The sequence below is a fragment of the Haliotis cracherodii genome, unplaced genomic scaffold, assembly GCF_022045235.1.
Source record: "Haliotis cracherodii isolate W230 unplaced genomic scaffold, xgHalCrac1.p SCAF_3, whole genome shotgun sequence".
Classification (NCBI taxonomy): Eukaryota; Metazoa; Mollusca; class Gastropoda; order Lepetellida; family Haliotidae; genus Haliotis; species Haliotis cracherodii.
In genome coordinates this window covers 70,329,648-70,355,116 of record NW_027266286.1, presented here as the reverse complement: position 1 = coordinate 70,355,116, position 25,469 = coordinate 70,329,648, and the positions used below count along the sequence as shown (strand labels likewise).

At 38.9% G+C, this 25,469-nt stretch overlaps 1 protein-coding gene and 1 pseudogene across 1 annotated transcript in view; both read left to right on the top strand.

Moving 5' to 3' along the window:
* The window catches only part of LOC139474773 (pyrokinin-1 receptor-like), a 39,779-nt gene extending 22,273 nt beyond the window's left edge, over positions 1-17,506 (top strand). The window contains exons 2-4 of the mRNA XM_071257898.1: positions 13,869-14,408; positions 15,548-15,679; positions 16,817-17,506. Of these exons, the coding sequence (XP_071113999.1) occupies positions 13,869-14,408; positions 15,548-15,679; positions 16,817-17,385 (1,241 nt within the window). The 3' untranslated portion in view covers positions 17,386-17,506. The remainder of the gene's footprint in view (positions 1-13,868; positions 14,409-15,547; positions 15,680-16,816) is intronic.
* A 6,606-nt stretch (positions 17,507-24,112) lies between these two features.
* On the top strand, positions 24,113-24,993 carry LOC139474000 (uncharacterized; annotated as a pseudogene).
* Positions 24,994-25,469: the final 476 nt, after the last annotated feature.

The window sequence follows — 25,469 nt, the reverse complement described above, 5'->3', positions numbered from 1 at the left end:
GCTGGTGATTCCGGTAGAGCAGGACATGCTTACCCTTTTCGCGATCACATTGTGTCATCACTTACTTACATGAATTATTCCTAATGATGTTCGCTGATGATATTATTTTGTTTCTTATCGAGTATGTTGGCCACAAGAGCAACTGAATATTCAAGATAATTATTGTTCAGCTTAGAAGTTAAATGTTAACCTGTCAAAAACTAACATAATTGTTTGTCGTAAAGATGGAATCGTTAAACAATGTAAGAAATGGTATTATCGTAATGAACTTGTAGAAGTGTCAGAATATAAGTACCTTGGACTAATGATGACTCTTTAAATCTGACAAGAGCAGTGACACACTTGGCGTTAAATGAGAAAAGGCCACTAATAAATATTTTAAAACTGGTTTGGACATTTGGAAAAATCCAACTTACAACATTTCTCAAAAGATTTGATTAAAAAATAAAACCCATCTTTCTTTATGGATGCGAAGTATGGAGACATAAAAGATAAGAGGCCTTTCAAATGGTCCAACATTTAGCATGTAAATATGATCTTTGTAAAGGAATTATCACTCCCAACGTAATGGCTTTTGGGGAATGTGGACGGCACCCGTTTATAAACAGTTCGGGGAAATGCACTAAATTGTGGCAAGAACTGCTTCTTATGCCATCAAATAGATTTCTGCGTAAGACATCTAAATGTTATTTAACCTCGATTCAGTAAGAAGACAGAACTGGTCAAGTAATGTTAGACTTATTTTGTTCAGTTCAGGTCTTGGGTATTTTGGGGTTTAACAAGGTGTTGGATGTATGGTTGGTGATCTTAACCTTTTTCAAGCCAGATTGAATTGTATGTACAGCCAAGAATGAATCAAGAAAGTATCATCTAGTTCTAGATATGAATATTATACACTTTGTAAGATAAGCCAAGAAGCAGAGAAATATTTGATGGATTCGACCTTGTGTCCTCTTGCTACCGAATTTGCTCGTGCTCGAGTTGGATGTACCAGGCTTAATATTGATACCGAGAGATACCACAAAATTCCAAAATCTGAAAGATTATGTACGTATTGTAATCGAAACAATATCGAAGATCCGTATCATTTCACCTTAATTTGTGCATCCTTAAAAGATATTCCAAAGCAATACATACCAAATAAATATGTAAAATGACCGTCATTCGAACAATTGTTTCGTGTCATGGCAACCTCAAATTATCAATATTTAAAATCCGTTACGTTATATTTCAAATATGCCTTCAAGACCAGAAATGTACAGAAATGAAACAAATGATTCTATTTGTAATATGATCCTGTACTGTATTGTATACACTTCAAGTATATGGGCCTGGGGCCTTTCATAAACATTTGAAACACAGTCATAAAATTTTCATTGCTATTTCGCCCAAAGGAATCTGTTTCGCAAGAAAATCGAGACCGGTTAATCTCTGGCGTTGACATTTTATATTATGATTATGGAAACGGTTTTGTCGTTTTTATTTACTCATGATTCTGCCTAAATGACCACTATATATCCATGCAATGCCAGAATACAATTACGTGTGCATAAATTAACAAAACCAATTCCATTCGGTTTGACGATCGGTGATTATTAAATACTAGGTACCGATAACATTTATCATTTCCAAGCCATGGAACGGTACACTTTAGTGAATCAAAAAGTAGTTGTAGGAAGAAATAGTATCGTTTACTGAAGGGTAGGGAAAATGCACTAAAAATGCAGCTCATTAGAATATGGTTGGACTAAGTACATATAATCTATGGATCAGTGTGGTTGTTTGGCGTGATTGTTTGAACAGGTAACTGATTACTTATATTATCTTGCAATCGGAATGGCAAACATGTATTTACTCTAGTTACTATTTACTAGTCTCGCCGAGAGAGAGAGAGAGAGAGAGAGAGAGAGAGAGAGAGAGAGAGAGAGAGAGAGAGAGAGAGAGAGAGAGAGAGAGAGAGAGAGAGAGAGAGAGAGAGAGAGAGAGAATATTTATGCCACAGAATAATCACGATTATCCGACAAAACAGAATATATCCTGCAAAAATGGCATAATAGCGGTGACATTTTTTTATATAAATGATCCCTGACATCAGTGATAACACCAGGTGTTCGCGATAAAGATATGCATGTCCTGCACTTCCGGTAGCTCCCCAACACCCCCCACTCACGCGTATGGATATGTGTTGATCAGGAGAAAAACACCATATATATTAAATCAATGCATAATGAAAGTAATCATGTCTATTAACAAAATTACCTTTGACTTTCTGTTCTCGTAGCATTGAGTGTCGTATTGGCTGTATCATATTCCATTTCTGTAAATCGAGAAGGTAGTGTTTATAGTTGACTCGCTGTTGTCAGGGTTATGTATATAAGCTGTTAGCTGACAATGCAGTAGTATTTATGCGTTCAAATGGACTAGTATCATGTATCCAAATGGCGCGACTTCTTTTAGAGAATATAGTGCAAACTTCAGAATAATATGTTATATATGATCATTGTTTCGATACTACTGTGTACCTTTGATGGAATTAACACCGTAAGTGTCAAATTGATATTATAAGCAGCTTCAATAAGTAAAGACTGATCGCATTCTTGATATACTGAAAGTTACGGCCACCAAGGACCGATAGGTAATGGGTTAATCAAACTCTTATCCTCCGGGGAGCTCGTAATGGACGAGTAACCTATTCGTATTGGGGTCATAAGACCAGACCTCTACAAGCAGAACCTTACCCGATCTCATTGCTTAAATACCACAGAAGGTGATAGAGTTGCTCATAGGAGAGTGGAACCTGATAATATAACTAGTCTGCAAGTGACAGACGAGTAGGATGCGAGATAAATGTCATCAATAAGCGTTTACAGACGATGAAGCAAGACCTGATTTCAGACATTCATTATCTCCTGGGATACAGAGGAAATTCAAACGCTTCTCTCTTCTTTATTGACACTTCAAATAGCTGAACTGAACAACGCATTGGTGTATCTAATCTGCTTAACTCCAACTGAAGCCTAGTGGAATCTAGTAATCAGTTCTCGTGACGCGAATGATTTGCTGAAAGTAAATAATGTGAGCATCATACATTACTTCTGTCAACAAAATCAGAGTTTATTGGAATGACGGCCATGGCAACGACCATTGCAGTCTTATATCAGTTACCAAGACGTGTCAAGATGTTAATGATGTCGAAATCATGGGTATTTAGTATGACAGCAAATGCATTCAATATTTAACACGCTGAAAGATGATACTATCATTTGGCCAACGTTTCATGATCAATGTCTAAGAACACCGCCGTTTATGTTGCATATGTAAATATAAGTGACAAAACCCTTTCCATATTCATAAGCAATGTCTGGAAAAAAAATTCTTTTCACTGTCACTGAGACGTCATTTATTTGAAAATGTCTTGCACACGTCTACCATAACATTATATTACAGCGCTTTACCGAGACCTTGAATGTTGTGAACATAACCATAGTTTTCTTAAAATGTTTTATAAACTAACATTAACAAACAACTGATAAATGTTTTCACATGAACTGATGTTGGTATCAAATCGTATATCTGATTTCCGAATGCAAATTAATATTGTTGGTTTGGGAATACGCGTGTTATTTTCGTCTATAAATCCAATGAAGTTATTCATGAGTGTTTCAACAAAACATTGATTTAGAATGTGAATACGATTATTTTCGATCCACCGGTCTGACATCCTGTATATTATTCATCGTCTGTCTTCGTCCCCATCGTGGAACGTTTTGTATTTGTCACACGTCTTGGGAACCGATCATAGTCATTACAAATATTGCTTGTCTTCCTGACGATAAAAGGACTTCAGTTTGTTCAAGTCATGAAACATGAATATATTTTTTTCTGAATATTAAACGTCAACAACAGAGAACAACCAACTGGAATATCCGCCGAAATAGATTCCATTAGGTGCAAAAGGCAAAATAGCAAAATTACAAATATTAATGGATCACTGAAAACGAGACACCAATGACACCAGATGTTCCCGAAAAGGGAAAGCAGGATAAAAAAACCTATTTCTTCGAGGAGCTCCAAACCCATGGAAGTTGAACTATAATGGCTATTGCACATGCTTTTGTCAAAAATGTTCTCGGAAACAGGGTTTTCAAGAATAAAAATGGATGATGATTGAACATTGTGAGCGATTAAAAACATAATTATGTTTGGATACACACACGGCCAAGAAAACAAACCTGGGTATAACAAGTACAAGAGAGTAATTTGGATTAAGAATTAATGCGTTAAACACATACCACACTCTGGCATCCTTCCATAACTGTTGGTCTTGTTTCGTAATTGTGTAACCTTGGAGGGATGTAATTTCCAGCCACCTTCTGGAAATCATTAAAAAGAACGCAACAACCGTTATATGGGTCATTTTGTTATTACAACGTTTCCGTTGTTTTGTGAGTGTCAGTATACTTTAGCTTGCAGTGTAAAGGTAGTTCTTTTCAGAGAATTGGATTCTACACTTTCAGCTTGAGTGATCTGCAATTCGGACTCACCCTTGCGACTGACAAGTGGGACAGCGTTGAAGAAAACATATTGATCTCTTGGATCAATACACACATCTTTCATTGCATTATCTTCTTTATTACGAAGCTTTTCAAACTCTGTTCGTCAGTATGCGATGATTTCCGGAATGTGATGTTTTTATTTGATCGATGAAAGATTAGGTTCAAGACATTCTCATCAGGTCATACTTTCTTATTTGACTTGACATGTGCATTTGTAACAGATAAAGATGATATAATATTATTAAATGAACGAGAAAAATTAAATATAAATTGCAGAAATCTTTCAATTCGCTTTCCTTCAACGACAGAAAAAACCCAAAACAATCATTCAACAGCTGCAGCTGAAATATCAGCTTCAATTATTTCGATAACATCTTTATGTTTTTATAGATCGACAGTTTGATTAATTCCCTATCGTCAATATTCTGTCTTTTCAACACCAGTGTACGCATATCATTTTCTGTTTGCTTCAGACAGGAACACGGGTTGATGTGGGATCGGCTGTTAGATATTGTCATGGGAGAGGTGGGTGGGTGGCGGCTTGGTTTGGGTTTGGGTTTGGGTTTGGGTTTTGGTTTTGGTTTGGAGCTGGGATTTTCTTTCTTAAACATATTGTACTGTCAGATGGATGATGGACATGTGGTCGTATCCAACATACCCACGTTTCACTGTATAACCATAAAACATTGTAGAAACAGACGAGAAAGGTGAAACAAGAGAGCTTTTAAATTGTGTTACAAAAAACCCAACACCCTTTCCATAATCATAAGGAATCTTTATTATGAACCGAGAGTCTATTTTACGATTCCGGCTGATAGTATATCATGGACATGTGTTTATGAATCAATATTCAATAGTGGTATTACCAGGTGTTTGGGAAAAGGTTAACGTATCCTGCCCCGGCGGTGGCACCCGTCACAAACACATGCAAAGGCAAGTCACTTCATCTGAAAAATACGATGTCTGTGAAATGGTGACCGTATCCTACTCCACCTAATACATATAAAAAAGTACAGTTTGTTCCTCTGAAAGGGGAAGCAGAATGTTTTCCACAACTAAATTGTCAGCATGTTGTCGCGAACATTGTGGGTTTAAATGAGATAAAGTTGTTTTTAGTACTTTCCGTGATTTAAACAAACAAACGAACAAACAAACCAATAAAACGAATAGAAACAAATACTGACTGAGCATTATGTTGTATACATTACATATAATATCCAAATTTACTGACCGCCTCCATGGTCTAGTGGTAGAGCGTCTTCCCGGAGAGCGTAAGGTCGGGGTTCATTCCTCGACAGCGTAATACCAAAAGAGCTTTAGAGAATGGTACTTGTTGTTACCCTGCTGGCCCCCGGCATTAAGGGGCTAAAACAAGGACTGTTCGGCTCAGAGTTAGTATACTATGTCTATGTTTGGTATTCATGTTAAAGTGCGGCATGGTATCTCACCGAGCGAGCACCATAAAATCGGCATTAGTCCGGAATAGTACAAGAAGCCACGCACGCACGCACGCACGCATGCACTCAGAGATACGCAGAGATACACACACACACACACACACACACACACACACACACACACACACACACACACACACACACACACACACACACACACACACACACACACACACACACGTGCCATGTCGTCGCTATATAAATGCAATAATCTTAAACCTATTTAACTTCACCTCTTTAAGTTAAGGTACATCTTATTACGGAGTCATTATTATATGTGGTATTCATGTTACAGCGCATAATGGTATCTCAGTGGGCTAGCGATATAAAATTGGCGTTGGAGCATTTCACCAACACACACACACACACACACACACACACACACACACACACACACACACACGTGCCATGTCGTCGCTATATAAATGCAATAATCTTAAACCTATTTAACTTCACCTCTTTAAGTTAAGGTACATCTTATTACGGAGTCATTATTATATGTGGTATTCATGTTACAGCGCATAATGGTATCTCAGTGGGCTAGCGATATAAAATTGGCGTTGGTGCATTTCACCTCACCTTAAATAATATATAGGGTGAAAGTGTTTACTCAGGAAGTCAGAACAGACGTTGTTGGCCTGATTTACCGGTACTTTCTGTCAGCGGAAGAGGAAACTATTACCACGCTAAAGAATCGTTTCAGATGTCTTCAGCTTCCATGTGCATGTCCTGTTGCCTGAACAATTAACGTTTTGTTATCTTCGTGTATACGGTGTTTGATGTGCTTGAAATATACGGACGCGTGTTCTTTCGTTGACAATTGTTCATACCACAATCCTGTTTACGTAAACCCCAAGTATTATTTCATGATAAAATTTGGCTTCAAAGAGGAGAGTACAATATATACAATAGCTTGTGCATGTTTCCTTAATATGTTTTGCTCGTTATCACCCAGCTGTTGAAATGTATGCATCGTCGACACCTCTGCTTCATACTCTAAATACGTTACTGATACATAGTAGACTATATCGGTCATTGGCACATTCAGCACATGTCCTGGACTAATAGGAACCTTCAGCACTATGCACCTGCGTGCCAGGGAACAAAAGGTATAGTCCTGTTTCTCATCAGCATAACTTCAATAAATCTAGTTTGTACATGTATGTGTTTGGTATGCCTGAAGCACAAGTTCTCCTAACACCGCAACACCAACATGTCATGCATATGGTTCCTATTGCACTGCAAAAGAAATGTCATAATTGATACAGTGCTAAAGTTGGAAGAGTTGTTTATAAACAACACATTACAAAACATATGCGAACTGAGAGATATTTATGGGTTTCTGTTTTTTGCTAAAGTAAGCATTTTCAACAGAGAAATTCCAATGAACTATACACGCAGACAATGTTACATAGCTCCTCTTAGGCATATTCGGGATTCTTGTTTGACAAGCTATAACTCACCTTCAACAATAATGACTTTGTGGCAGTGACTGCGTTCAAGACTGCATAATGCATTCATGATGCCCAAGACGTGGTGTGATAGTAATGGTTTTAATATTATGAGTAGCTGCACGAGAAATCTCTGAAAGAACGCTGTATGGAGGTTACATAAGGCTTCCGTCCAGGTGATTAATGTTTTAATTTGGTTCCCGTAAGCAGACACTGTTGCCCTTTGAAAATGTGGAAACATATGGCTATAGGCAAATTAACTCCATTAAGTATAGACACATATTTTCCAGAAGCCGTTCTTTGAAATCGTATGTTGTTTACTGTAACGTGTGTTTGTCTGTCTATGCCGGAGCTGTAAATATGCCACACTAGTGGTTGACATTATCAGCAACTTCCCACACCGTTGGATTAAGCTGATCACAAGTACGCATCACAAGTAACCAGGCCTGATCAAGCGATCCATTAAGTCGGCACGACAGGCATAGGTTGCTACAGATCTATCCTGGCCCGGAGTCCTAAGAACCTGAGTCGTGTTATGTGGCATTCATCTTATAGATAATGCAAGCATACGTCTTCCTGAGCCACAGATAGTAAATCACGTGTACAACACCAGCTCTGATGTTATTTTTGTTTCACCTTCATCTAACCAACAGATCAATTTAGCTGTAGTTTTAGGTCTAATCATGTTGTGCTCGTTCTAGTGTTCTGTAGCATACCTGTACGTGGCAATCTTAGAGTGCAACTAGTATCTTGTAAGATGTTGTTCAAGTGAGTGAGTATGGTTTTACGCCGCCTTTAGCAATATTCAAGCAATATCACGACGGGGGACACCAGAAATGGGCTTCACACATTGTACCCATGTCGGGAATCGAACCCGCGTCTTCGGCGTAACGAGCGAACGCTTTAACCACTAGGCTAACCGCCCGCCCCAAATGCTGTTCAAGAAATCCAATGAAAGCCTAGTGTCTGATGAATAAAGTGACAAAACCCTTTGCATAGCCACAAAGAAATCTCTGCTAAAGGCAGAGTCGCTTTACGAATCCAACTGTATCATGAACATGTGCTTATGAATCACTATCACATAGTGATGATACCAGGTGTTTGCGCAAAGATGAACGTATCCTACCCCACCGTTGGCACTTGTCACAAACACATGCAAAGGCATGTCAATTGTTCACCGAAAGCATTGTCTTTCGTCTTTAACACCATGGTTATATGAAGTGTAATTGTGTAGCTAACCTGTAGGATACTTCATTTTCTCATTAGTTTGTTTATACATTCCAACATATGTTTATTTGATGTTGGTTATAGTCCGAATGGATGAACGTGGAATTAGTTCTAGCCCTTCACGATGTAACATTAATCAATTTCGGGTCATCATACTGTAGACATCATATACCTGTACATGCCTTTCTTCCGATTCATCTGTACAAAAATATTTTGAAAAAAGGTAATTGAATGTTTAATACTTATACATGTACACGATCAGAGGAAATATGATGACCGACTCGTCAATGTGCAAATAAATATTACAAGACCCCGTCCATATCCATCAAGAGATCTTTGCCAAAAGCAGGGTTGATTGTACAGTTCCGATTATATATGTCATAAGCATGTATCTAAGACTCACTATCAAATGGTGATTGTACCAGATTTTTTTATTTCGACTGTATCATCTATATCCGCAACCACAACGGTAATGTGGACACACCACGGGAATATACCAAACGGTGCCTCTGTTAAATACTTTCCTAAAATGAGGAAATTTAGAAAATAGGAAGTAGACTCTTGACATTGTATCAAGATGTGCGAGCCTCACCCACCGGTGAATTGTCAGTGCAATGAAGATATTCCTGAAGATCACATAGCTTGTTGTTCGTTGTTTCAATGTGTGTGTGTGTGTGTGTGTGTGTGTGTGTGTGTATTTGTGGGTATGCATGTGTGTGTGTGTGCGTGTGTGTGAAGAGGTTATTGAAGGTCTCATAGCTTGTTCATTGGGGTGTGTGCGCGTGTGTGCACGTATGTGTGACAAAAGACAAATTCTAACACGGAATCTACACGGGTTCATTTTATATTATTTAACGACACAGGTCTCATTTACAGTAATTGGTCAACAATATGTATGACGGTGGTTTGTAAATAATCAAATATGGACCAGACAATCCAGTCATTGATATAATGCCCATCGACCTACGAAGTAGGGATACAATGACATGCATCCACTAACCGATTCCGTAAGTCGCTGAAGACAAATTCTAATGTTCACGGGGTTCGAATATCAGATTTTCACAGATTATGATGCTACGTGTGAACGCCCTGCTCATAATACCGGCTTTCAACAAAATAGTAAAGGTTTACGACTTTGGTCTCGCCATGAAAACATATTGCGTTATTTGAAACATCAAAGCAATACTAATATAAAATTGCGACCGGTGTGTCAGGATCCGATCACCTTTTCGCGAACACCTGTTATCTTAAGTATTTGGTAGTGATTCACATGCTCTAAAATATAGTCAGAATCGTACAGCTGACTTTTCTTTTGGCTGAAATTTCGTATGAATATGGAATGGGGTTTGTCGCAGTTATTTTTTCAATAATAATGGTAGACAAACATGATCTTGTGTCTGTGTTGATTTACAATTCAATTTGCTTTTTGAGAATACTTCATGTTGATGAGGTGGCACGGGTTATCCCAGATTCCCCCTGATGATGGTTGTGCATCCATACCTGTGCTGTGCGACACACGTACATGTAACGGTAGAACGTCCAAGTACCACTCACTCACTCACTCACCAACCCACTCACTCACCAACCCACTCACTCACTCACTCACTCACTCACTCACTCACTCACTCACTCACTCACTCACTCACTCAGCGTCAACTGTGTCCAGGCCTGAGTGTGATACACCTGTGTGTTTAGAATGTTATCATATGCATTTGTGACTAACCACAGCAGCAACTGTCTCTAACAGATTAAACCCATCCAATCCCATCCGATTCGCCATAAATGACACGAATGGCAATCGTTTTGGCTTCCCAGGGCTGGTTTTTTTTGGCACGTCGAGCATTGAGTACGCCATGTTCGTTTCAAAAGGTCATTTATATCCCTTCTCTGGTTACAAATACCCTCTTTGTCCGACAAATCCATAAAAATTATCCACATCTGACAATCAACATTCCTGTCAATAAACAATCCTAGTTGATATTGACAACCGATGTCCGGATAAACAGTATTGTCCATGTTGCGGATGGGTTGGTTTTCAACTGACATCGATAATCTGGTATTCTAGATGTCAATTTCAACTTCAATTAGGTGATTTGGCCACCACCTGTCTTATTTACACGAAATGAGTTTTCGATTCCCCGTGGAGATTACAGCTATATGAAACCTGCACATTGTATTGATAATCGATTCTATTCGTTCTCTTTTTAATTTCATGCAGATGTAAGAAATATATCCCAGAATAAAGTGTACTTTACAGTTACAAAATCTAAATAAGAAGTCTGAGAAGTGTACATGTCCACTGGCAGTGTTGACGGCCTAGTACCAGGATCATCCGTTGGCAAATTGATTTTAGTCGAACCTCGATGTACCAGGATCCGCTTGTTGTGAATCCGTAATCCAAGCTTGCCCGGGTACGATGCCTGGTGTCTGTTTCATGTACACGTTTGGTACCCGCTTCGTTCTAAACCTTTCAATGCATGACCAACATAATTAATGTTATCGGGAATACAAAATAAAAATAAAAAGGAGTACACATATAAGCCATTTCTTTAATATTTCTTATTACCCTTATGCAAAATCACAAACAGATGGTACTTTTACCCTTGACCTTCTTAATGCTGTTCCAGTTGGCTATAGACCAAGCCAGAAACAATGGGGCGCATTCTCTGACATACGAGTCGATGCCAAGAAGTCTAGACTAATACAATTTAGCAGTACATTTGCTCCTTGTACTCGATCGACCACCACACACACGCCTTGCATTAGTAATTGTTTCGGTTATCGGCAAAGGATGAGGTGAGGAGATTATAAGACTAATCTTGACACCTTATCAATGGAAGCAATCCACGACGTAGAGTTGTTCCGTCAATTCAATTAAAATTATCGTATGTACATGTAAAATAGATTTTCTATTGATGTTTCTTTTTTTATCTTGACTGATTGTTCCGTCTTTTAAAGGTACCGTTTTATTTTTATATCTATACCGATCATCTAGCAAATGGTTTTTGAAATACCTTTCTTGATAAATAAACAAAAAACAATAAGCAATGCCTTGAAAACAACACACACACACACACACACTCACACACACACACACACACACACACACACACACACACACCTAGATCATGTGCTTTGTTTTGAATAAATATCTGCCTAGCAACACATGTATGTTATCCGTTGTATTTGAGTCTCCATTTACTTAAACACTTGAATGTCTTTTAAGTTTATTTTATATTTTATTAAGTATAAAAGGTACTGGAAACCATTCCATTTAAATTTTTTGTGAATAATCATTTATTAGCATTTATCACCCTAAAGAAAGGTGTTCGAGCAGATTTATACCTGTCGCTTCAACATATTCATCGAAGACACCGAAAAAACGAGGTATATTTATAATAGGAAATTACGCCCAACATATCTATTATTGCAACTGCTAGAACTACTATTATTGCTACATACGAATGATGCTTTACGCAAAAGTCATTCACTGACATGTCCTTGAACTTTTCACCTCAATGAGGTATTGAGTACTAATTACTGCGTCTCCAGCCTGTGTACATGCTACATGATTTACAGTGAAACCATTCTGCTTGTTATCAACGCCACATCTACGATGCATTAGTGACAGTTTCATTCATGGCATCCGCTGCTAATCATACAGATGACACCTCGCTCCTGGTTCAGAACCCCGCGGGAGCGGTGGTATTGATTTCCAAACTCCATCCCATAGTATATTGTGATGAATACAGATGTGTAGATATGAATGCAATGTAATATTAATAAATGGACACCCGTCCGCAATAAAGGAATTATTGACATGGATCTGTTTACAAAAGAACAGGAAATTGTCTCTGTGGGGGTCTCGTTAATGTTAGAATACAGTTCCCTTCTGTCCTTGGCATGTCCACGAGACACCAAAGGCCTTCACAAGACTATAGTAACGACAATCCCTGATTACACGTGAAAGATATATATAATCATTTTCGTAATATATGATAGCATGCAGTGAACAAATGTATCCTTTTAAATCAAATTTATCAACTTTAAGAGTTTCTACTAACTCAGGTGTTTCATATTAAAAAAAATATTGATGCTAATATAGACGATGTGGCTGAATCTGATCAATACGATCAACCGCAGGGCACACAAATAACAAATATACTGTTCGTATGTCTAACCTTCATTGGTGGACGCTTTGGTAGCTGGTGTCAGACTACATTGTGTCACTGTCATCCTTGGGCATAACTAAATGCTTAACGTTAGCTTGGGTATACATGAGCTCTGTATGTTTCGTGTAGTTTTCCACATAGCTTGGATCAGTCTATGGTTGTTGCAGACAGACTGCGCCCCGTAATACACTACAGTTTAAACCGAAACGGAGTATAATCAAACACAATAACCTGGCTATTTTCTAACGGTATCTAACTTTGGTTAACACTGGGGTAGCCACCCGGAAAGATCACCTAGAGCGACGACCGTGTATCTTAACGGGATTGATCGATGTTGATCAATAGCGCCTCATTTCATATTTAGGTTTGTTTGTCACCACTGAGATGACAACGACTTCATGATGTCAGATGTCTTGCCTGGAGCACTGAGTTAATAATTTTAAAGTTTTATTTGAGTGTTCTTGGAACATGAGATGAAATGGGATGAGGTGAGGTGAAATGGGGTTAGCGTCTCGTTCAAGGTTATTGCACATATAAAGCGGCTTATAAATGCACGTACTGACTCCAAGCCGACCAAATCTCGTTTCATCCGCTAATGCAGATCGCCAGGCAGGGTAACAACAATAATCTTTTAACGTCTTTTGGTATGACACCATCGGTGATGGAACCACCGAACCAAAGAGCTCTGTACCTCATCAGCCACACAAATCCTTTCATACACCCATCCTCATCCTATAAAAACCCTGTTCACCAAGGACACGTTATTCCAGAGACTAAACTTTCTGGGTGATTGCTTTGTGTGAAGTCCAACATTTAACAAAGAAGTTGGTTATGCAATTCTTGATGCTGAATTTTAACGATATCGCGATACCCCAACAATTTATGCTTTTTGTAGTACATTAAAAAGGGACACCCTCAACACACTAATGTCTACAACTTTGTATGTACAATGTTAATTAATTCAAATTAATAATTACAATGTAATCTACCTTTCTTCTTTTTCAGCTCTGCCACCGGAGCTGTATTCATTCTGGGAAGCCTACCCATGGCGATTTGGGGAACCATTCTGTATTTTCAAGTCTTTTCTCATAGAGATGACCTCCAATGCCTCAGTGTTAACAATTACGGGTTTTACAATAGAACGGTACATAGCAATTTGCCACCCCATTCGGGGACAAAGGACGTTTGGCTTGAGTCGAGCTGTGAAATGCATTTGTGTCATCTGGATACTGTCAGGGGTGTGCGCTCTGCCCTACCCAATATATACCCGTGTGTTCTACTTTGTGACCGACCCAAGAACAGGAGAGCCGATCAAAGAGTCTCTCCTGTGCAACATACCCCGCCAGTGGCAGACAAAGATGACTTACATGTTTCAGGTTTCAACGTTTGTGTTTTTCGTCCTGCCAATGACTGTGATAACGATGATGTACATAATGATAGGAATGAAGTTAAGGAAGTCGGAGATAGCATCAGCAATGTACATGCAATCACATTCGGGGAAAACAGCAGCTGCCCGGGCGAGGAAAGCCGTGCTCAAAATGTTAGGTATGGAAATGTGTTCGGTTTAAGGGATATATGCTGGTGAGTTATATGCGTGAAATGTCCGTGTTGCAATTTATATTATTGCCTGGGGAAGGTGTTTTACTTGACTGTGAGTTATTGTCTGAGATAGTCGGGTTCACTTGTTTGATTACAGTCTTTGATTTAAATAGAGAGAGTATGGGCCATTTTGGGATTGCGTTCTGGCAGATCTATCGAGTTTGTTTCAAGTCTTGCAACCGTTATTCTGTTTGTCTGTTCACTGAGTTTTTGTCATCAAAACAATGAGACAATATTTCAGTGTCTTGACACAGACTCGGGATTGAAGGCGGGTCTTGAGACATAGCTTCTCTTTACGATTTAGTGACTTCAATCATTCAGGCAATATTCATTGAAACCTCCTGGGAACGATGCCGATATTGAAGACCTTAAAACAAGATATTATACCATAGGCCATAGCTCGCTGTATTTGGTGATAAAATACGATTGTCTCAGAATCGTTTATTATTATAAATAATACTTGAAGAGGAATCGCAACTTATTATAGCTCGTTTTACCGTTAGTACCTCATAATCTTTACAAATAGGGACGGTCGGGTAGCCTAGTGGTTAAAGCGTTCGCTCGTCACCCCGAAGACCCGGGTTCGATTCCCGACATGGGTACAATGTGTGAAGCCCATTTCTGGTGTCCCCCGCCGTGATATTGCTGGAATGTTGCTAAAAGCGGCGTAAAACCATACTCACCCACTCACTTTACAAATAGACATTACGCATGTAAGCTTAGGTTCATGAATTATAAGCCAACCACACTTTTATGTGCATCGCACGTTTGTCAATAGTATTGGAAACAAATAGAGGTTCTGTCAACTAAACCTGTTGCACAATCAGTGTCATGCCGAAATATTTCTGGATTATTTTTGAAATGGCATTACACTTTACCAACTCAAATCCTTTGTGAATAATCTTTTCATCAAAGCGAAACGCTATTCGAACGTAGTAAATTTAACATGTTTTTGGAAAAGGAATTCTTCTAACTTCTAAATGCCTATAAAGACTCTCATCGTTAATTATAAATGAACTTTGTTTTCAAACAATTGTACTTTTATGACAGGATACATTGCATTTAAAGTATCCTCTGTGTTTTAGTTGCCGTGGTAGTCGCCTTCTTCATCTGCTGGGCGCCTTTCCATGCACAGAGGCTGATGACTTTGTACATCAAACACGAGCAGTGGACCCCAGATTTGCTACTGGTACAAAGCCATTTGTTCTACGTCTCAGGTACGTATTGTTAATATAGACACATAATCAAAAGGACACACGAAAATACACGAGGAATATATATATAGATTTCTTATCATAATTGGAACGCTTAAATTGCTCACATGACGATGTGGACGATTGGAAATTGGAAACTCAGTTTCACTTTACTAAATTAATAACAGATAAACTTTATTTTATTACTTTCTTGGGAATGATTTAAATTATAGCCTCCTTCAACCATATAACGGTATTATTTCTTGGTTTCTTAATCTTAAAGGCGTACAGCGCAAAATGTAAATCACTATTTGTGTGGTAAACACATAACGGTTGTTCTTCTTATTGTGGACCGCCTCCGTGGTCTAGTGGTAGAGCGTCCGCCCGGAGAGCGGAAGGTCCGGGGTTCGATCCCCGGCCGCGTCATACCAAAAGACGTTAAAAGATGGTACTTGTTGTCATCCTGTCTGGCGCTTGGCATTAAGGGGCTAAAACAAGGACTGGTCGGCTCGGAGTCAGTATACTGTGTCTGAGTGGGGTATTCATGTTAAACTGCGACATGGTATCTCAGGGAGCTAGCACTATAAATCGGCATAAGCCCGGACTAGTACAAGCAGCCACACACACGTGCATGCACGTCGCTATATAAGTGCAATAATCTTGGACGCGACGTAAAACCCAATTTCACCTCACCTCTTCTTATTGTTTGCACTACCAGGGCTGCCGTTGTGATACGATTGTTTCACTGATTGTTTCACTGATTGTTTGCTGATTGTTCACTGATTGTTCACTGATTGTTCACTGATTGTTTCACTGATTGTTTCACTGATAGTTCACTGATTGTTCACTGATTGTTTCACTGATTGTTTCACTGATTGTTTCACTGATTGTTCACTGATAGTTCACTGATTGTTTCACTGATTGTTTCACTGATTGTTTCACTGATTGTTCACTGATTGTTTCACTGAATGTTTCACTGATTGTTCACTGATTGTTTCCCTGATTGTTTCACTGAATGTTTCACTGATTGTTCACTGATTGTTTCACTGATTGTTTCACTGATTGTTTCACTGATTGTTCACTGATTGTTCACTGATTGTTTCACTGATTGTTCACTGATTGTTCACTGATTGTTTCACTGAGTGTATCTATCCCTTTCAGGTGTGCTATATTTTCTCAGCTCAACCGTCAACCCCATATTATACAACCTTCTGTCTAGAAAGTTCCGTCAAGCATCGAAGCGAACCCTCTGTCGCTGTTGCTTAGATTTGGAGTCTCTACCAGCCTTTTATAAACTAAAAGCAAAATTCATTGGACGTGCAGAAATCACGACATCGTCGAAGAGCGAAAGGAGATATCTGGATCCAGAGAAGCCAATCCGGATGGCCAAGTTTACAAACGTTGAGTATAGAAAGGCAAATCCTACGCCAGGATACCCTTCCACTAAAGAAACCTCTATGCGGCAATACACGCCTTCCACTTCCTCTTCCTCTGGGCATGCCCATTCAGATGGGAGACTGTATCTGCTTTGTCGCCATAAGTATTGTTCAAGTAGAAGAGCTAGATTGAATATTGAGCAAACTAAACACCATCGAAGGTTTAATGGTTCCTATCCCAATATTGAAGAACAGAGGGCTCCTTTGGATTATCGACGATGTCTGTTGATGTCGTCGGCTGTTGACAACTGGAGAACCGAGCGTGATAAAGGCAAAGATTTGTTTGTTTTGTGAACGGTGAATATGTTCAAAGTGACGAATATTTTATGAGAACGGGCGCTGACCAGTGACCAGATTACATTCCAAATATATATTTTCCTTTCTGACACTGTTGCTGATTGGTTACGCCATGTAATTCGTGTTATGCTTGAAATGGCATTGTTGATTTTTTTAACAGAGACATTTCTCAGAATGTAAATGTGTTGCGTACTTTTTCTCCATGAATTCCGTTATTGAGTAGGTCGTCAGTACCCCCATGCTCGTCCCAAGAAGCGACCAGTGAGGATCGAGGGGTAACAATGCACGAGAGGGTATTCATGTTAAATATGCATGGTATCTCAGTGGGCAAGCATTATTAAATCGGCATTAGTTCGGACTAGCACACACACACACACACACACACGCACGCACGCACGCACGCACGCACACAAAGACACACACACACACACACACACACACGCGCACATACACACACTCAGAGATACGCAAAGATACAAACACACAGATACGTGCAATCACGTCGCTATATGAATGCAATAATCTTGAACGCGACGTTAAACCTCATTTCACTTGACCTCTTAAAGTTAAGGTATACCTTATCATGGAGTCATTTCGGCGGTACATTGAAAGCGCAAGTAATCTGAAACGACTTTGAGCATTTCATCTTATACAAATTGGTAAAATAATATCTGCTGTCATGTTAACTCTTAGCCATAATTATAGCATACATGTACGCCCTACATTACAGGTAACCAATTTCCTTGAACACAAAAATAAAAGTGTATTACGCTTTATACCTGTTAACCATCGTGATATAACCACGTTATATTACGTTTCTAGCTGATTTTGTGACACACACATACTTTACCTCTAATTTTAGTTTTGCATTTGTTTCGTAAACTTAATGAGAAATAGAAGACCTGGAGTGACTTTGGATTGACGCTGTGTTTAGCTATATTCCATCAATATCACTATTGGGGAGACTAAAATTGGGCTTCAGATGTTGTACCCATGTGGGGAATCGAACTCGAGCACTTGACGTGACGAGCGAACGCTTTAACCACAAGCTGGGTTCACCTTCCGACCCTAAAAGGTCCTGGGAGTTTCCATGCGATTGAAGTGAAATGAAAGAAGCACTACGATACATCACTTATACAATTACAGTTTTCCATCCCGAAGTACGTATGACAATTAAGCAAACCAACATATTACATCAACTTTCAGACTAATAACACAGATATTGCCCACCCTATGTGTTGTCTAATAACGCCGAATTTGCCCAAACTTGTATTGCATCAAACACTCGAGAGCAAGAGCCCTCGCGGTGGTACTATAATAATATGTATAAATATGCACTTGCAAACTTAATTTCTCACGTTAATGGAACAGTGTTAAAATGCGCTGACAAAGTTAAAACACAACTATTCATGAATCCATGAGTGCGCTTTATATCATACGAACCTGAAATACACGGGCAGCAAAGTCCGTGTGGTCTGATTATACTGATGTTTTCTATTTGCGACACAAACCACCCACGACCCATGAATCAAGACTGCTGTCGTACACAAGTTAATATGAAGAACATAATATTGACACGACACTCATAACCCACTTGTAGAAAAGATTGACGTGAATATTCCTCTTGTGATAATCTTGCCATTCATCTGATGTAACCCACCGTCTTGCAATGTCCGCAAGTATCACGCTGAATTATTTTCACGACGTTTCCTTCACCAGCCTGACAGATACTCATTCCTTATTGTGACCGGTATTACGGATATGACATGTAAGAGAGTTCTGTACAGGCCGGTTGTACGCTGAAGGACCTATTCAATTCAGTTCGAAGTCAATTTTGAAAACAAAACTTTTTTTCTGTTTACACTAAGTGGAAAATGGAGAAATTCAAATATACATAAGTCTGATATGATGACGTATTATTTCTTCTAATGCAACCCCCAGTCAGCAGGCTTCCAGCTGTATCACAGCGACCTGTACATGTCAGTATTCGGGTCTGCGTTAGATTCACCATTGGCTGATGAATGAACAACGATCCGCACGTCGGGTACTATGACACACAATCAGTCAGACCACCCGTTCCTCTTGGCCATTCACAACTTTCATGATTCATAACATTCATACAATAAACAACTGACTTGCGTTTGATAATATTTGTGACGCGTGCCACTCGTGGGACAGGATATTAATATCCTAGGTGAAAGGTATTGATTTGCTGAAAACACATTATTAATAAGTAGTCGGAATCGTTCAGTGGATTTCTTTTGGTTTTCTTTGCTGTTTATTTATGTATAACAACCATTGGTATGAATAACAACGTTTTTATCAAATCAGATTCACAAAGACCCGCCTTTATTAGTATATCTACCTCGAAAACTGGTCGTTAATCAGGGTATCCTTTGTCTGTTTGCCATGACAAAGTAGGTATTGATTTGCTGAATTTTCATTAATTTTTAAGGACGAAGACAAAATCTTTGTTGTGCGCTGGACGATGGGGTATATTTGGCAGATGCTATTAATCCATCACACTGTCATTCGTTTAAAGAACTGAAACAAACACCTGACAAAAGGAAGTAATTATTGAGCCCTACGAAGAAGACACAGTTCACATACTAGGGAACCTTGAACTTTTAACCTCGCCAGCCATATCACTAGTTGGATTGTTTTTACATCCTATGATTGTATCTAAGTGCACTCCCACGCACTCAGTAATCGAATTCTCGCAGATTGTATCAATGGACGTGACATGCAGCTGTGAATGACTATAATCCTGAATGGCAGGTGCTGAGATATCCAATGATGACGCGACACGTGTTGTCGGCTAATTGATGCTATTAACAAGCCAGGGGCGTGTAATGTAAAGCCATACAATTTAATTGTGTTGTCAGTATTCTATGGTATCGGGCATCGGTCATGGGAGAACGTAGACATTCATTTAAGTAACAAATATCAGAAATATCGACCTTGTTTGACCTCATCAAGTTTGTCGTTCATGGAAGTCATATACTTCAGATTAATGATCAAGGCTGGTGAACTTCAAAGTTGCGGGATGCATTCCTGGTTCAATGGCTTTTATTGATGCTGCGAGATGCTTAAAATAGAACATAAAGAATGCGAAGATCACGTCATTACCATTCCTCAAAGGCGATGACCAACAGAGGAGTGACCTTTCAGTTGTTGGAAGAAGAGGATCCACAAGGAGAAGAATAACACTGGTGCTGGTGTTATACCTGAATGTTTCTGTTTCAAGTGACACCTGATCTCCTTGGAGAAAGTCGTGATTGATGTGTAGGTGTACTGGTTCACAGCATATGATACAAAGAGGTTTTATTATGTGAAATGTGGTTTAACGTCGCGTTCAAGACTTTTGCACACTAACATAGCGACGTGCATGCACGTGTGTGTTTGCGGTTGTTACAAGTCTGGACTAATGCCGACTTCATAGTGCCTAGCCCACTGCCAAACCATACCGCAGTTGAAAATGGGACACCCCACTCCGACACAGTATACTGACTCCAAGCAGACCAGTCCTTGTTTCAGCTCCTTTATATCGAGCGCCAGACAGGGTAACAAAACTATAATCTTTTAACGTGTTTTGATATGACGCGGCCAGGAATCGAACCGCGGACCTTCCGCTCTCCGGGTTGATACTCTACCACTAGACCACGGAGGTGGTCATATGATATGAAGAAGCCGCGAAAGCAAGCAAATAAAAGGCTCACAAATATTTTTGCCATTAAAAAAAGATAAAAACATGCTATTGGATAATCGCTTTCGCAAAAGCAAATGTGTTTTGCACAATATTAATAGAGATGACCTTTTTCGAAAGTGTCTATTTACGGAAATACACAGTAAATAAAAAAACAAATTTCATTTATATACATGTATTTACACCCCGGACCTATGCGTCATAATACGTCTGCTGTTACATCTATCGGTGTATATATTGATATGATCTGAACTCGATTTTCTCATTCCGTTGAAATGTCATGTCCGAGAGAAGGTCATATATTATTAGTTATGGTGTCTTTAGCTGCCGTATACGGTGTCATATTAGGTTAGCTCAGCCTCGCCCAATATTTTTTCCTAACCTAACATGACACAGTATCCGGCAGCTAAATACACCATTACGAATTCATTATGCCGAAAATGGTATCTGTATCGCACGTTATATGAAAATGAAAACTTGACACTTACAACCGGTATAAACGTTTAAACACATATTATAGCTTAACTGGAAAGAATTATCACAAATATGCCCGCATGTGATCGGAAACTGGAGGCCACTGTAACTTGATAGCAATCCGCTTTTCCCTAACGACGGACTGCTATCTTTTCTGTTGCTGTTTGGCGTCATTGGTGTCACGTTTCTTGTTTGTGACGTCATCCTATATTATGCTCTATGACGTTGCTATTTGTCATTCCGCGACCTCCGGATATATATATCCTCACCATGAAATCATCTTGGTCTTTTGTCATCAAAGACATGGTATCGGTGTTTGTTCCTGTGGTTCGATCTTGTTACCCCTGTACCAGCACATTGAACGTCGTTTTAACATCATTTCAGTAAAATCACGTCGTGTCAGCTAAATATGTTGGAGGAATCTCGTAGTGTAACTCGATTTTTGCTTTGCATGAATATTAAATATTATCCTTTCGCTCTTATCACTCCGATAGCAATATTATGTGTCATATTGCAACAAAATGTCAATGTTAGAAACACTATACCGTACTGTGATTGCACTTTTTTGAAGATCAAAATCAAAGATGAAATATATACACAAAGGACAGTCTGAAATACTAGTGCCATCGGTCCGATGGTTTTTGTCAGCTGTAAAGCATTAACGTTGTATTTATGCATTATTTTGTTTTGTTAGAAATCTTCAGTGTAAACTTTTGAAGCACTATACCAAAGCAAGGATGACAACCATCACATATGTATTGTTTGCATCAACGTTGGATTCACATCGTTCTGACAGCAATATCGTATTGTTTTCGAAACAAAACGTCAATTGCAACATTCAGTAAGGACCTACTACAACGTGAACGCACATTTTGGAAGATCAATAGTATGAATATAACAACATTCTACATGAAATATCGATGCCTGCACCCATGATAACAACCGTTGACGACATACAGAAGTGGAATAACCTGGGTTTTCTCACTTCTCCAAGGGGTTATACCTACTGTATACATGTTATGTTTCATAATAGGGACTGAACAATTAACATCCGGGCGAATGGGATGTAGGTGTACGGCTGGGGGTGGTGTGTGGTCGACCACAAGATGGCGGATGGGCGAAGTCTCGCGTCGAGAAAGCCCTCGAAGTCGAAGTAATACTTGAAGTCCTACTGTGTTAATTTACCCATATCGCCCCTGATAGGTAATTTAATCTGTTCTACCTGCCGAGCCGACTAATCAGTGGTCACAGCCCATGTAAACAGTCATGGCGACCAGCGGCCGCACCGACCACCAAGACATGAGACTATGCAGAACACCAGGGTGAAACACAACCATGCTATAAACAGGTATCTTTTCACGGCCTACCTACAAACTTACGTACCAGTAACTTTGCACAGACACAGCCAGCTCAAGTGATGAACTCAGCTACCCCAGCATGGGCACAGACCTTATTTGTTGAAATGAAAAATCTGACCACTATGACTCATGGTATTGTGGCAAGGACTTCTGATATTGAACATAAAACAAATGTGATCGGTGTTAGAACTGAGAAGATAGAGAAGATAGATCAGAAGATTGCTAACATTGAAGGAAATCTAACTGAGTTAAACACCAGACTCAACTTGACCATGGAGAAAGTGTCCTCAATGGAGGGTCACGTGAACACTTTGAAAAGTAAACTAGATAAATGTCAGACAGATTCTGATGAGACATACTATCAGGTGCATTTACTGGCAAGGTCTTGTCTTAGTCTTATAAGTTGCCTCGGAAAATTGTTTACTTCAGTTATAAATAAAAGATTAAACGATTATGTTGAAAGTAATAACATTCTGTCGGGGTTTTAGACATGGCTACTCCACAAATGATCATATTTTTACCCTTGATTTATGCAATTATTAATTTACTAAAAAAATAGAAAGAAAAATCGTACCGTGGTTTCATTGATTTTCAAAAAGCTTTTGACAATGTTTGACGTATAGGTAAATTTTTAGCACAAGGTATTGATGGAAAACTAATTCGTATTATTGTTAATATGTACGATGGCATTAAATTATGTGTGTGTTCAAACGGTGTATATTCAGAACAATCCCCTTGTCTTATTAGGGTCCGTCAAGGAGAAAATCTGTCCCCAATATTGTTTTCATTGTTTCTAAATGACCTGGAACCGTTTTTATACTCTCAGAACTGCCCTAGTGTTTCTATTGAATCTCAGTCACTTAATGGTCTGTTAGATCTCTCCGTTGTTTTGTTCGCATCACTATATGCAGATGATACAGTTTTGTTAGCATTTAATCATCAAAGTTTACAAAACATGTTTGATATTTTTTCACTTTACTGCAGAAAATAGAGATTGCATATCAATACTAGTAAAACAAAAAATATGGTTTTTGGTGGTACAAAAAGAGACAAGAGTAAACATATATTATTAAATGGCTCACAAATCGAATATGTCACTGATTATAAATATCTTGGAATTCCCTATACAAATAAAAACTCTTTCAAAACTTCTATAAAAGCAAATTGTGAATCTGCTAGTAAGGCCATGTACTTTGTTTTACGCAATACTAAAACATTTAATCTATCCATAAAATGTCAATTATATCTCTTCGATGCTATGGTTGTGAAATCTGTGGTTTTGAAAATTGTAAACAAAATGAAACTGTTCACCTTAACTTTCTACGTAAAAAACTTCCCATTAAGAAAAGTACACCTTTATACATGTTGTATGGATAACTTGGAAGAGTACCTTTAAGTAATTCTATCAAATGCCGAATGGTATGTTTTGGGGCTAAGGTCCTATCTGTCAGAGAACAAAAGTTATCACGAATTCTATATCAAATGTTATACAAAGAAGTCTGTACAAACAATGGCTGTAAAAAAGGGATAAAATGTTTGGAAAGTATTTTCAATGAAACGGGCTTCAGCCTCTATTGGTTAAGCCAACAAGCCTCCTAATGTCCTTAAATCTATCATGTCGTTAAGATTATCTGATATAGCAACTCAAACATGGAATGCAGAGATTACACATTCTTCTAAAGGTATCACATATCGCATATTTAAAACTGAACTCGTCCTTGAAAAGTATTTATTAGTTATCCCTTTCTCGTTGGCTGTAAAATTCCTTCTGTTTAGAACCTAATGCCACCATTTACCTATTGAACTAGAAGGTGGCACAAGATCCCTGTCAATGAACGAACGTGTAAACTCTGCGACATGAACGATGTTGGTGATGAATATCATTATATTTTTGTTTGTTCTTTTTCCAAACCCGAACGGAAAATATATGTTCCAATTTCATATGCTGCTAAAAACCCAAATATGTTTAAATTCAAAGAACTTTTTAATTGTAAAAAAATAAATGTAATTAAGAAACTCTGTACATTCTGTAATGTCATTATGAAAACTGTAAAATATTCCATGTAAACCATCCCGCCATCTTATGTATTTACTGTTTGCAAATTTGTACCTCATATGCCGAGGATCCCGGTCTGAGCGTAAATAAAGTTCTGTTCTGTTCTGAGGGTGGAGTGGGGTCAGGGTGGTGGTGGTGGTGGGGATGTTGGATGTCCTGGATGAATATGTGTTGTGGTTCAAATGTAAAATGTCCAACCCGTCCTTCCCCAGTTCCGTGGATCGATGTTCACGATGTCAATCACTGGATTGTCTGGTCCAGACTCGTTTTATACAGACCGCAGTCATGAAGCTGGCATATTGCTGAGTGCGGCGTTAAACAACAAACAAACAAACAATTTCTCAAATAACCCCCCAGCGACCACCACCTCCCACCCCATTAACTCACTCAGATTATTATTGGAGGATCCCATAGTCCATTTGTATCTCGGTACGTCAAGGCTAGTTACAATTTACAAACACCAAAGCGGATTTTAGCCCCCCCCCCC